Source organism: Erpetoichthys calabaricus, chromosome 5 (assembly GCF_900747795.2).
Source record: "Erpetoichthys calabaricus chromosome 5, fErpCal1.3, whole genome shotgun sequence".
Classification (NCBI taxonomy): Eukaryota; Metazoa; Chordata; class Cladistia; order Polypteriformes; family Polypteridae; genus Erpetoichthys; species Erpetoichthys calabaricus.
The window spans coordinates 13235938-13249982 of NC_041398.2; the positions used below are offsets into that span (position 1 = coordinate 13235938).

A 14045-nucleotide genomic window follows, 5' to 3' on the forward strand; every position below is an offset into this window, starting at 1 on the left:
TAGGGGCCCGTGGTCACCGCCAGGGGACGTCCCCTGCCTGAAGGACCCTGGACCCCAGTACTTCTGCCACACCAGGAAGTGCTGGGGGGAAGAAGAGAGGGAACACCCAGAGTGCTTCCGGGAGGACAGCCGGCATTTCCGCCACATTGGGGCATGTCCGCGGGATTGCCGGTGTACACCTGGAACACATCCAGGTATGGATAAATGGGGCCGCCTCCCTTCATTCGATGCTGGAGTCGGGTGAAAGCAGGAGAAGGTTCAAGAAAGAGAGAAGGAGGCGGTCCGAAGTAGCAGAGTGGTTGGCCTGGACATTGGGGAAGATTGGGGTTTGTGGCACAATATTTGTAAATATTAGTAGTATAAATAAATGTGTGGTGGTGATTAAAACATGTCTGCCTGTCTGTGTCCGGGTCAAGTTCCACAATATATATATTATATAAATATATATATTGTGAAAGGTGCTATATAGCACCTGACCCGGCACAGACTGACGCAGAGGCACGTACTTAAATAAACAGACTTTTATTTCTTTTCAGCCATGGGGCACACCTTCCCCGTGTCCCACAGACCCAACACAGTTCCAAAACACTCTCAGTAATCACAACAACCCTTCTTCTGGCACCACCACTCCTCCTCCTCCTCAGGCTTAGTCCTCCTCCTCCCGACTCTGGCTCTCGAGTGGCGGTGGCTGGCCCTTTTTATAACCCACCCGGAAGCGTTCCAGGTGCTTGACCACCTGGTCCTAATTGCACTTCCGGGGGTGTGTGTGTGTGTGTGGGGGGGGGGGGGGGGGGGGGGTGCTGTAGATTCGTCCAGCGGAGCTGTTGGAAGGAGACAGCCCCCCCTAGCGGCCTCCCCAGGCCCCAACCAAGCTGTGGAGGACTCCATCTCCCATGGAGCCCTGTGGGAGCTTGGGGAATCAGCATCAGCCAGGGAGGCTGCCACCAAGCGCCTCCAGGGAGGTATTGAGCTGTCCATGGCTGCTCCCCCAGAACATACACAGCAGGGGCGTCCTGGCCGGGTTCGTCACTATAAATTATATATATATGGTGTCATCAGAATTTAATGGATGTTCCAGGCAAATCACAACAGAGCGAAATCGAACCTATTCTGACCGTGAGGAGATCTCACACTGCCACCTGGTGGATTCTTCCAGATTTACGTTAAGTACGCACGCAAGTATAAGTAACAGTACAACGCTTGTGTAGCAGGAGCGTCGGCTGGAGCAGGCGTCGTGTCACATGAAGTATAAACCTGGCCTCATTCAGTGTGTGTGTGTGTGTGTCGGTCTTTATATCGCTTGGATTGTGTTACTCTGCATATTGTCGCAATCAAGTGGGAACAATTATTTGCAGTATAGCACAGTATCCTACCTTATTAAGCTTTCTTTCTTCTCCTCCTAATGCTTTGATGATGATTATCATCATCATCTTTGTAGTGAAACCTCATCTTTAGTTTCGGAAAACTACAAAATGCCATCATGAGTGGCTGTTCAGGCAAGGGGTGCCACAAAACCATGACGTCATTCAGTCTCAGAGGTGAATTCCTACTGTGGGATCAGGATGCTTCATATAGACGTCCTATTTCCTGGTTGAACAGATTCTTATCCAAGTGCGACTTTGAGTGCAGTTCCATAGGAGTGATTCTGAGACACTGAGTGATAAATACGGGTCCAGGTTTCTACTGTGCCATCATGGGCGCAACAAATCCTGAAGCTGTGAATTCTGAAACCGTGAGGCCCTGAGTAATTCATTTCACCTGCCCGAGCTGCAACTGGAAAAACAAACGAAAGGCAAACAGCTGAATCTGAAATGTGGTAAACTGCCTTGGATGAAAGTAGCAGCCAAACAAGTAAATAATATGCAAACCATTATAAACATACATTTCAAATATCTGGATTTTAAAAGGCGGCACGGTGGCGCAGTGGGTGGCGCTGCTGCCTCGCAGTTGGGAGATCTGGGGACCTGGGTTCGATTCCTGGGTCCTCCCTGCGTGGAGTTTGCATGTTCTCCCCGTGTCTGCGTGGGTTTCCTCCCACATTCCAAAGACATGCTGGTTAGGTGGATTGGCGATTCTAAATTGGCCCTAGTGTGTGCTTGGTGTGTGGGTGTGTTTGTGTGTGTCCTGCGGTGGGTTGGCACCCTGCCCAGGATTGTTTCCTGCCTTGTGCCCTGTGTTGGCTGGGATTGGCTCCAGCGGACCCCCGTGACCCTGTGTTCGGATTCAGCGGGTTGGAAAATGGATGGATGGATGGATTTTAAAAGGTTGGTGTTTGTGGAACATCAAAACCACTAGGGACAGTATGCTAAAATTAAAAAAAAAAATACAAATCTAATAACATAAACATAACACAAATACCCAACACAGATTGTAGAAGGTGACAAAGATGGTAACCAACAACCAGATATAATCCTCCCTCTACAAATACTACAATTAAAGAAGAGAGGACTAAAGTTGAGACATTATTAAAACTGAAGGGGCCTCGAGGATAAAATACAGAGAACCACAAAATGGTCATTTGGAAACCTGGACACAATTAATACAGACATACACAAAAATATAGTTACACTATGAAATGGTCATACCATCAACATAATTGGGGCACTTGGACTCGTTTTGATATTTAGTCAATGTAATCAAAGTTGGTTTTATATTCTCTGCCTTTATGGAGAAACGTGACTGTGGAAATCAAGACAAGTATAATATGTAACACTAATTTGGCACAAAGCGCTAACGTGCTTTTTTAAATAGCTAACTTAACTACAGAAAAATCAAGTTAAATAAGATATTTAACAAACGTTAATGACGACGATAAACACAAGTACCTTTCATATTATACACTAACATTGCAGGTACGCTACATAACATCTCGTAAATAAGTTTAAAAAATTAATATAAATTTAATAATATGGCAAATATTAAAAAGAAATAATACAAGAGATAAAAATAATTAAAACGATATGCTTAAAAATAGGATATGTCAGTAATGAAGATAAACACACCGCTTTGACTCGCTATACAGTATACATCTCATTAGTTTTGTTTACTGGATCTAAAGTCTCTTTAAATATGCTGAGCTTTTTATTATGCGAGTCCATATCTGGTTCTGATGTGCAATTGTTCTGTTTTCAGCTCCTTTTCTTTATTCGAATTGGAAAAACTGTACAGCAGCTCTTCACCGTCTCTTTCTACGGACTGCGGGAGGTCCTGGGGAAGACTGTGGAAGGCAAGGGGCGTTGAAGGCCGAGTCTGCGACCTGCAGCCGGATACAACTGACGAGATCAGCAAACCCCACGACAAACAGTCGCAAAATCTGACATCGGTTTAACGTTAAATTTCAAACTTCACGCACGGATGAACATAAAAGACCAACTCAATATCCATATCTGACTGCAGATCCAGAAACTAAACCAGCAGTGCATGTTTTACCGCAGTCTCGATGCATGCTCAATAATCCAGGTAAGGAAATCCTAGAAATTTGATTCTGTTCATCTGGACAAAGTTTAAAAACTTTAAAAACTTTGTCCAGATGAACAGAATCAAATTTCTAGGATGTTTTACCGCAGCTTTGCTCCTAGCTGACCCTCGTCTCCTCTGTCAGGTGGACTAACTCTGCGAGTGCCCTTCTCCTGCAATTTGATTCTCACGTTAATCCTTCTCAGAAAGCTGTACTTTAAAAAAAGCTCTTCATTCACACAAAATCAATCTGATACCAACGTCTCTTAGAAACAGAAAAAATAAAGTGCAACGGATAACTGGTAAAAAACTGAAGCTAGAAAAAGAGTATTGTAACGAACACCAAGAAGGAAGGACCGAGACAGACAGCGAATGGAAGTTAACGGGCGAGTTTATTCCACAAGAAATAATTTGCAGCAGTCATTTTTGACGGGTGCCTTTGCGAGTCAGCAAAAACAGTCATCTCATTAGGCAGGCGATTGTACTCCAGCAGTGTTCCCGATCGTCGTCGTCTAGTTTCCTTTGTCTCAACTATCCCCGTAATTATTTCTAAGGCTGTATTTATAATGCCGTGGGAGTCTCTGCCTGCCTTCTCGAACTTTTAATGTATTACGGGAAAGTTGCAGTTCCCGTATAACAACTGTGAATACACTGCTGTCAATCAACAGTCCAGAACCCGCCCATTTAGAGTTACAATGCTGGCAATTACACTTTTGTTATAAATAATTAAATAAATACATAATTAAATAATTAAAAGATCATAAACAAGTGGGCGACACGTTACAATTTCTTTTCCAAAGCAGCTATAAAGAGAAGTGTTGTTTTTGAACACAAATAATTTTAACGATTATTAACAAAGAAAACAGTTCTGTTTAATTGTAAAGACCCTCATTATCTTCGTTTATTTGTTTGTACTTCTTTTATCCGTCATTCCCAAACCGCCTTTTTTTACACAGCCTCTCTTTAGAAATACTCGTAGTTGTCACGTTTCTCTCGTCTTCTTTTCTTCCCTGATGTTTCCTGATTTCCCTCATTAAATTAACAGACAGATCACCTCACAGAGCGGTCACTTCTACACGGTCCTCGTTTGGACAGACCAGTCCGATGCTGTGACGTGCTGATTGCTCAATAAAGCCGCACGAACAGATGGAGTGACGTTGATTTCCTTCGCTCAATTCTCGCGTCTTCTCACTAACGAGTCACGTGCGCCGCCGCCTATAATATAAACCCGCGCGCGCTTACTCGTTTAGATCGTGTTCCTGTTTGGCGTATTAACATTATGGCGCGTTTGGGTTGCTGGTGCCTTTTCGGGCTGGTCTTGTGGGTGTCGCTCGCTCAGTTTATTAATGCGGCGTCAGGCGATGTGACTATGAAATGCGATGAGGATAAGGCGATGACGCTGTCATTTGTTGGCTATCCGACCGTTTTTCTCCAGAGTGAGTGCGTTGTGACCTGGACCACTGGTACCTGTCAGCGCCTGTGTCTTCAAGTAACTGGCGCCCACTCTTATTTGTGTTTTCAGAGACGATTGGCGGATTGGTAAAGGTGACCAAAGATCTCCCTGGAATCGTCTTCCGTGTGAAGTCTGGCCGCACCACACTAACGGTGCCCTTTTCTTCCCGATATGGTTACGTGGCTGAGCAGGTGAGTAGCGCTGACGCTTTGGCGTTAGTTTGTAATCCAACTGTGGTATCTTGTACTGAGGTTTGAGTCACTCCTTTGCTTCTCTTTAGCGTTCCCAGTATGTCGTGGTCATTGCTGTTGGACATCCCTCTAATTTGAAGATGTTCACATGCCATAAGCCAGGTATTCTTCTCTTCTGGTTTGGCACCCTGAGTGTCTCTCCCATCTTCTAAATGGGCTTTTTGACCATCGCAGCACCCCGATCTGTGAGTGTTGCGGAGAGATGTGCAGTTGCAGCCAGTGAGAAGCTCCCTTGTGGAGGGTCTTCATCCATCACTCAAGCTGACTGTGAAGCCAACAACTGTTGCTATGATTCGAGCAGCAGCACCAGTCCATGCTATTATGCCAATGATGGTGAGTGTGGGGGGGGTGGAGTGAGGAAAGGTGGCTGCTACTGGATATTCATGCTTGTTTGCTTTGGCCAGTGACTGTGCAGTGCACCCTGGATGGCCAGTTTGTGGTGGTGGTGTCTGAGAATGTGACCCTTCCTCCCCTGGATCTTGGGTCCATCCAGTTGGTGGACAGCAGTTCCCCCAGCTGCAGCCCTGTGACCAGCCTGTCCAGCTTTGTTGTGTACCAGTTTCCAGTCAGTGCCTGTGGCAGCACAGTTCAGGTGAGACCCCCATCTGGGAATGTATAGAAGCATTGGTTTCTCTAGCTGTCAGTTCAGATGTGCGGTGTGGCTTATTTGACCACCCCCTTTACAATCACCCACCACAAATTGAACAGGCCAGTTTTATAACCACTAGAGAAATTTCAATATCAAATTCTGAGGCCAAACTAGTTTTGACCTAAAGATATATAAAAATAGGTTACTGATGACCTAGGAGGATAACGCTAAAATTGCTGCTGTCCATGAAGTTAGTGGAAGGTGATGTTACTGTTTTTCAGTTAGCTGGTGGCAATGTTACTTACCAGAACACCATGTCTGCTGCCATCACTGTGAGGAGTGGTCCAGAGGGCTCCATCACCAGGGACAGTGTCTACAAGTAAGGCTTCTGAACCTGCGTCCTCTAACCCTAAATGTGCTCTACCTGCTATGATGTGGTGTTTCTCTCCTCAGGTTGTTCTTCCAGTGCACCTACTCCGGAACTCGGGATGTGCAAGTGGAGGCTGAGGTGTATACTGTGGCGCCACCTCTTCCAGTAGTAGAGCAAGGGCCATTTGACCTGGAATTGGTCATTGCTACAGGTATACTAGGGGGTGGGGTCCCTGATGGGTTGATTTGCTGATCATTCCCAGAAAGGCTTGAAGGTTCTTAAAAGCCTGGCGCATTTGGAGCGGACTATCATTAGTGTGTGATTGTTGCTTTGTAATGCCACCTCATTTCCATGGCCAGATCCCTCCTATGCATCCTACTATGTGGATGCTGACTACCCAGTAACCAAAACTCTGAGGGATCCTGTGGCTGTGGAAGTGCACATCGTGAACAGGACTGACCCTAACCTTGTTCTGACTCTTGGGGACTGCTGGGTCACCCCAGGACCTTCTGCTTCCAGCCAGCCCCAGTGGAGCCTTCTGGTGAATGGGTAGGTGACCCCCTGTGTGAGGGTAGGGGAGGAGAGGTTGGCTGGTCAGTGCTAACTGTTAGGTCTGCTTTCCCCAGGTGCCCATACACAGGGGACAACTATTTGACCAGCTTGGTGACTGTGGACAGCACATCTGGAGTGGCCTACCCAAGTCATTACAAGAGATTTGTCTTTGAGATGTTTGCTTTTGTGGATCCTGTTGCTCAGCAAGCCTTGGCTGAAAAGGTGGGAATACTAGTGTGGATCCTGAAAGTCTCTGGGCCCTCCATTTTGGAGAGTAGTTGATTCCATTGTCCTGCAATACACCTGAGGTGGAGTTGGTCGGTCTTCCCTGATGTGCTTCCCCTTTCTCTAGATCTTCATCTACTGTGTCGCTGCTGCCTGCTATCCCTCTGCCACAGACCCCTGTACACAGAGCTGCCCTGCCAGAAGTGAGTAGTCCATGCTGGTTTTGTTGTGGTGGTTGCTTTGTAGATCATGGCTTGCATGTTTCTAATGCAGTGTGTAGAGGGATATGAAGATGGCTTTTTTTTTTTTTTGTTTTTTATTTTTTTTTTGGGGGGGGGGGGGGGGGTGGTAGCTGGCTGCCATCTGGGGCTCATCTGTCTAAAGCTAAACCTTGTCCCATCTGCTTTTAGGATCTGGCAGAGCTGCAGACAAGGTGGCACAACCTGCTTTCTCCCGGAAGCCTGTGCTCCTTCACAGCGGTCCTGTAGTGGTGAAGGCTGATGGTGTGCAGACCTCCAGGCTGGAGCAGAAAGGTATGTTATGTTGGCCCTAATTCTGGATTAGTCCACAATTTCACTTGTGGGTTTGGCTGATCCTTTGGGTTTTTATCCTTCACTGTATGGCATGGAGAGTAAATGTCCTTTGTCTTCCTCCCACAGCCCCTCTTCCCACTGGATACCTGGTACTGGGAGCTGCAGCTGCCATGTTGATGGTGGTGCTGGTGTTGTCTGTAGTTGCTGTGAAGAGGTTGAACAGGCAAAATGTGAATCTGAAATGTTAATAAATGATTGCTAATATTCATGAAGTAAAGAGCCTTTTTGTATAGAATTAAATGTGGGTGTCTGCTCTGTGTGTTTTGGGGGGCAATGGGTCCTGGATGGCAACCAGCAGCTCTCCTTGTCCACAACCCCCACAAACCTTGAGGGGTGGGTAGAACCCTGTTAAGTGGATTGGTGCCACAATCTTGCACTCTAGCCCATGGGTAACAGTGGGCACCCTTCTGATGGCCTTTATTTTTAATGGCAATGGTCTAACATAATGACCTTAACAAGGTGAAATCTTTAAAACCATGACCTGGGTGGGGGTTTCCTTCCCCACCCTTTGACTCCACTCCTGCATCAGATTTCATGAAAGTTTGTTACATTAATGCAGTTATCACACCTGGAAGATATGGTGAGCTATATGGCCAGCAGCTTATCCCTGCCAATAGCCCCATACCACTAGATTGAATTCCTCCCTGCAACATGGAAGGGCCCTGAACTCCTGCAGGGCATCACAGTGCAGTATAACCTCCATCCTGCTGGATACTGGGGGGGGACACTACAGGGATGCACAAGGATTTGTAGTTTCCATATAACCCGGAAATACTACTTTGCCATGAGGACAGAAGAACTGAAGTACTTCCAGGCTGCCAAAAGTTCATCTGACCCGGAAGTGCTATAAAATAACAGGCTGAGGGACAGGTACTTCCGGGTCGAGGGGATATAAAAAGCTAAGACTGTGGGAGATCACAGCAAAGTTGGGAGGGTGTAGAATGGAGCGGCTGGGAATGGAGGATTAGGATTTGTGATTGAGTAATGTGGAGGTGCTTTGTGCACAATATAATTGGACTTTTACCTGGTGTCAGAACATGTCTGTGGGTCCAGGGGTCAACAGAGCCCCCTATCTGTCACACAGTGCATCAGCTTTGCCTTGCATTCCAGTTTGCTTTGCCTTTCCAGTTTGTATCTCCAATTGGGTGTGCCCACCTTCTCCGTTGCTACTTCTCCCATGTTGACCATTGTAAACTTGCTCTTCTTCCTAATTGTCATTTCCTTACAACACACATCCTGTGCTCTTTCCTTGGCCCCTTCTACTTTCCCTCTTCATCGCTGGCCATTTTTATTGCTCATCTCCATCTCTGCCATAGTGAGTGAAAGGATTTTTTTGGGGAAGTGTTGGCTTGCACAGGACTGTTTTAGGGGCCAAGAGCTTTAATTTATCTGAGCTACCATCTAGTACTTGGTGGGGTCAATGCAACATGCTGGAGATTTAAGCTCCCATTTCTCCAACTTTTTTAAAAGGGGGGGGGGGAGCAATCCTTCCATTTATGAAAATGACATCCAACTCTCCAAGAAAAGCATCTTGAAAATGAAACTGGCTGCTACGAAGATCATTGACACATCAAGGCTTGATCGGTGCTGGGCTCTCTGTACATCTTCTCCTGCTACAGCTGTGGCCAAAAGTTTGGAGAATGACCCAAGTGTTGGCTTTCACAAAGATTGCTCCTTTGTTTTTTAGATCTGTCAGATGTTTCTCTGGTACACTGGAGTAGAATGACAAGCAGTTCAGAAGTTTCAAAGGCTTTTGACTATTCCATGAAAATTATGCAGTCTCCATATTTTCAGTGTTGGTCCCTTTCTTTTTTTTTCCCCAAAGACCTCTGCAATTCACCCTGGCAGGCTGGCAATTAACTTCAGGGCCAAATCCTGACTGATGGCAGCTGCCCATTCCTTCAGAATTGGTGGGTTTATAGTTGTCCACCCATTGCCTCTTGAGGATTGGACAAGTTCTCAATGGGGAGTTTACTGGCCATGGACCCTAAATTTTGTTCCCCAAGCCATTTAGTTGTCACTTTTGCCTTGTGGCCTGGTGCTCCATCATGCTGCATTGTCCATTGTTGGTCAATACTGAAAATATGGACTCTGTGCATAAACTTCATGTCATTTTGAATTAAAGCTTTTGAAACTTTGGAAATGCTTGGAATTCTTCTTCAGTATACAGGGTACCAGAGAAACATCGGACATAAAGATCTAAAAACAGTGAAGCAGAAGATTTGGTGAAAACCAACACTTGGGTCATTCTCAGAACTTTTTGTCACAACTGTAGAGCTCTATTGTCCAGTCCAATGGTTTTCCTTTGCAGTGCTAGTCTGATGCTCAAATCTACCTGTCACTGCCTAGAAGATCACAAACCATCTGCTCCATGTCTTGGTTTAATTACAATCTGCAAGAAGGAACTCCAGCACCATCCATCCATTATCCAACCCGATATTTCCTATCACAGGGTAACGGGTGGGGGGGGGGGGTTTCTGCTGGAGCAAATCCCAGCCAACACAGGGCGCAAGACAGGAACAAACCCCGGGCAGGGTGCCAGCCCACCGCAAGCCAAGCACACACTAGGGACAATTTAGGATCGCCAATGCAACTAACCTGCATGTCTATGGACTGTGGGAGGATACCCACGCAGACACGAGGAGAACATGCAAACTCCATGCAGGGAGGACCCGGGAAGCCAACCTAGGTCTCCTAACTGTGAAGCGGCAGCGCCACCGTGCCACCCACTCCAGCACCACCTACCACAAATTTACCTTCTCGTTGTCAAAGCTCCTCCAGTCTGTTCACCGCACCATTTCATTTCAGCTTCGTACAAACTACTGAGTACGATTTGGAGTTGCTGCCAATGAAATTTAGGCCAAATGGACTCGCCTGCCTGCCCTATCATGTTTTAATTCTAGGGGTGTCTTTGAATTCAGTCTCTGTAGGTTGATCATTTTCATTTCCATCATTTCGTTTCTAACACCTCACCATATCAGTCCATAGTAGTAGAGAGAGACAGCAGGATTTTTTTCACTTTGAGATCTGATGTTTTTTTGAGTACTTTGTTTTTCCTCTTGGGTGACATGGGCCTACAATATCTAGTTCAACCCTCTCAAAGTGAACATCTAAAACTGGCATTGGAGAGGGGGAAGCTCTAGCCAGTCTATGAATGGAAACAATTTGGCAGTCGGGACACGCTCTGAAAAACTGCTCCACATCCTGGCCCATATTCACCCAATAAAAGAATTTCAAAATGTCTTCCCTCATCTTCTCCAAGCCAACATGACCCTAAAACGTGGGGGTGAGCAATTTGAAAAACTGTCTCCCTATGCCCGCATGGCACCACCAACTGCTCAAGAAATCACCTACTAGCAGAAACCATCCTTAATTAAAAAGTGGGGTGTTTAAATGTTTGGTTCCCCCCTCTCCAGATCTTTGTTGTGGTGATCAAATTAAAGAGCAGATCAGTCCTCATTAACCAGTTTAAAGGGAGTGAAGTTTGTTCTACAAGTAACTGACCACAACAAAAGACTTGAAAGGTAATCCAATCTTGGTGACAGCAGTGACTGTAATGGTGAGTGGATGGGCTGTGAGTGAGGAAAGTTGGCTGCTACTGGATTTTCATGTGTGTGTTTGCTTTGGCCAGTGACTGTGCTTTGCACCCTGGATGGCCAGTTTGTGGTGGTGGTGTCTGAGAATGTGACTCTTCCTCCCCTGGATCTTGGGTCCCTCCAATTGGTGGACAGCAGTTCCCCCAGCTGCAGCCCTGTGACCAGCCTGTCCAGCTTTGTCATGTACCAGTTTCCAGTCAGTGCCTGTGGCAGCACAGTTCAGGTGAGACTCCATCTGGGGGATGTCTAGCAGCAGTGGGCTCTATAGCTAGTGATGTGATCTGAAGTGCTGAGTGAGAAGATGTCTGTATTAGACCTGATGGTTTGTGGTGGATGATCTAATATTAAACTAGAGAATGAGGACTAATCTACTCTAAACTTCAACACCACCCAACCTCTGCTCCTTAGGGACAAGCTGACAGAGATCGGAGTAGATTCATACCTGGTGGCATGGATCGTGGACTATCTTATAAACAGACCTCAGTATGTGCATCTCAGGAACTGCAGGTCTGACATTGTGGTCAGCAACACAGGAGTGCCGCAGGGGACTGTGCTTTCTCCGGTCCTGTTCAGCCTATATACATCGGACTTCCAATACAACTCGGAGTCCTGCCACGTGCAAAGGTTCTCTGACGACACTGCTATCGTGGGCTGCATCAGGAGTGGGCAGGAGGAGGAGTATAGGGACCTAATCAAGGACTTTGTTAAATAGTGCGACTCAAACCACCTACACCTGAACACCAGCAAAACCAAGGAGCTGGTGGTGGATTTTAGGAGGCCCAGGCACCTCATGGACCCCATGATCATCAAATGGTGCAGACCTATAAATATCTGGGAGTGCAGCTGGATGATAAATTAGACTGTACTGCCAATACTGATGCTCTGTGTAAAAAAGGACAGACGACTATACTTCCTTAGAAGGCAGGCATTCTTCAACATCTGCAAAAAGATGCTGCAGATGTTCTATCAGACAGTTGTGGCTTGCGCCCTCTTCTATGCGGTGGTGTGCTGTGGGGGGGCAGCATTAAGAAGGACGCCTCACGCCTGGACAAACTGGTGAGGAAGGCAGGCTCTATTGTAGGCATGAAGCTGGACAGTTAGACATCTGTGGCAGAGCGACGGGCGCTGAGCAGACTCCTGTCAATCATGGAAAAGCCACTGCATCCACTGAACAGGATCATCTCCAGACAGAGGAGCAGCTTCAGCGACAGACTGCTATCACCGTCCTGCTCCACTGACAGACTGAGGAGATTGTTCCTCCACCACACTATGCAACATTTACCCCCCCCCCCTGGTGGAATTGAAGAGTTAACATTACAAAAAATATTAAAGAGTAATGAAAATGCAGGTAAAAACAGACAATAACTTTGTATATCAGTATGCTGCTGCTGGAGTATGGGAATTTCCCCTTGGGATTAATAAAGTATCTCTATCTAAAACTGGATGAGGTTTGTAGTGTATATGGTACAATAGGTCTTGCTGGTGACCTATAGTGCAAGGTAGTAACTTTCTGACTTCAGGGCCAGCAGTGATTGTAATGTCCCTGTTGTGTCTGGTGGCAATGTGTCTTACCAGAACACCATGTCTGCTGCCATCACTGTGAGCAGAGGGCTCCATCACCAGGGACAGTGTCTACAAGTAAGGCTTCTGAACCTGTTTCCTCTAACCCTAAATGTGCTCTACCTGCTATGATGTGGTGTTTCTCTCCTCAGGTTGTTCTTGCAGTGCACCTACTCATGAAGCCAGGATGTGCAAGTGGAGGCTGAGGTGTATACTGTGGCGCCACCTCTTCCAGTAGTAGAGCAAGGGCCATTTGACCTGGAATTGGTCATTGCAACAGGTACTGTATGGGGTGGGGTCCCTGTTGGCTTTACAGGCTGATCATTCTCTGACTTGACTTTGTGCTATGAAGATAATGTGGTTCTGGTGTGGTAATTAAATCTTCTCTCCATGGGCAGACTCCTCCTACGGCTCCTACTATGTGGATGCTGACTACCCAGTGACCAAAACGCTGAGGGATCCTGTGGCTGTGGAAGTGCACATTGTGAACAGGACTGACCCTAACCTTGTTCTGACTCTTGGGGACTGCTGGGTCACCCCAGGACCGTCTGCTTCCAGCCAGCCCCAGTGGAGCCTTCTGGTAAATGGTTAGGTGCCTCCCTGTGTGAGGGTGGGGGAGGAGAGGTTGGCTGGTCAGTGCGAACTGGTAGATCTGCTTTCTCCAGGTGCCCATACACAGGGGACAACTATTTGACCAGCTTGGTGACTGTGGACAGTACATCTGGAGTGGCCTACCCAAGTCATTACAAGAGATTTGTGTTTGAAATGTTTGCTTTTGTGGATCCTGCAGCTCAGCAAGCCTTGGCTGGAAAGGTGGGAGTCTTGTATCTTGTGCTGCTTTGTGGTTTTTGACCTTGTCTATATGGTGTAGTGAGCTTCATTTAGGATGTGTATCCTTTCTGCCTAATCAATGGCAGAAAGCTTCTCTGGTATCTGATCACCTAGTGATGTGTGACCTTACCTCTCCTCTGTAGATCATCTATTGTGTTGCTGCTGCCTGCTATCCCTCTGCCACAGACCCCTGTACTCGGAGCTGCCCTGCAAGAAGGGAGTAGCCCGTTGTGGTTCTGGCTTTGTAGAACATGGCTTGCATGTTCTTTAATGCAGTTTGAAGATGGCTGGACATGTGGGGGGAGTCTCCTTGGCTGCCTTAAGGGAGCTCATTCTCTACGCCTTGCCCCATTTGCTTTCAGGATCTGGCAGAGCTGCAGAGGAGATGGCACAACACACTTTGTCCAGGAAGCCTGTCCTCCTTCAGTGGTCCTGTTGTGGTGATGGCTGATGGTGTGCAGACCTCCAGGCTGGAGCAGAAAGGTATGCCATGTTGGCCCCAATTCTGGATAAGTCCACAATTCCACTTGTGGGTTTAGCTGATCCTTTGTCTTCATCCTTCACTGTAT

At 46.8% G+C, this 14045-nt stretch overlaps 2 protein-coding genes across 13 annotated transcripts in view; one reads left to right on the forward strand and one right to left on the reverse strand.

Annotated features, from left to right (window-relative positions):
* LOC114641741 (zona pellucida sperm-binding protein 4-like) overlaps positions 1-14045 on the forward strand; it is a 271334-nt gene that overhangs the window by 44176 nt on the left and 213113 nt on the right. For 3 of the 12 annotated variants that reach the window (XM_051927433.1, XM_051927432.1, XM_051927431.1), the window contains exon 5: positions 5565-5752. The exons of 2 other annotated variants lie outside the window; for them this stretch is intronic. In XM_051927433.1, the coding sequence (XP_051783393.1) occupies positions 5565-5752 (188 nt within the window). Of the gene's footprint in view, positions 1-5564; positions 5753-6030; positions 6129-6202; positions 6331-6478; positions 6669-6745; positions 6894-7023; positions 7100-7306; positions 7430-7555; positions 7694-14045 lie in introns of those variants that run through there. 7 more of the 12 variants (XM_051927436.1, XM_051927434.1, XM_051927437.1 and 4 more) reach the window with 6 other exon arrangements.
* The window catches only part of LOC114641726 (zona pellucida sperm-binding protein 4-like), a 125860-nt gene that overhangs the window by 29520 nt on the left and 82295 nt on the right, over positions 1-14045 (reverse strand). The gene's annotated exons all lie outside the window — the stretch shown is intronic.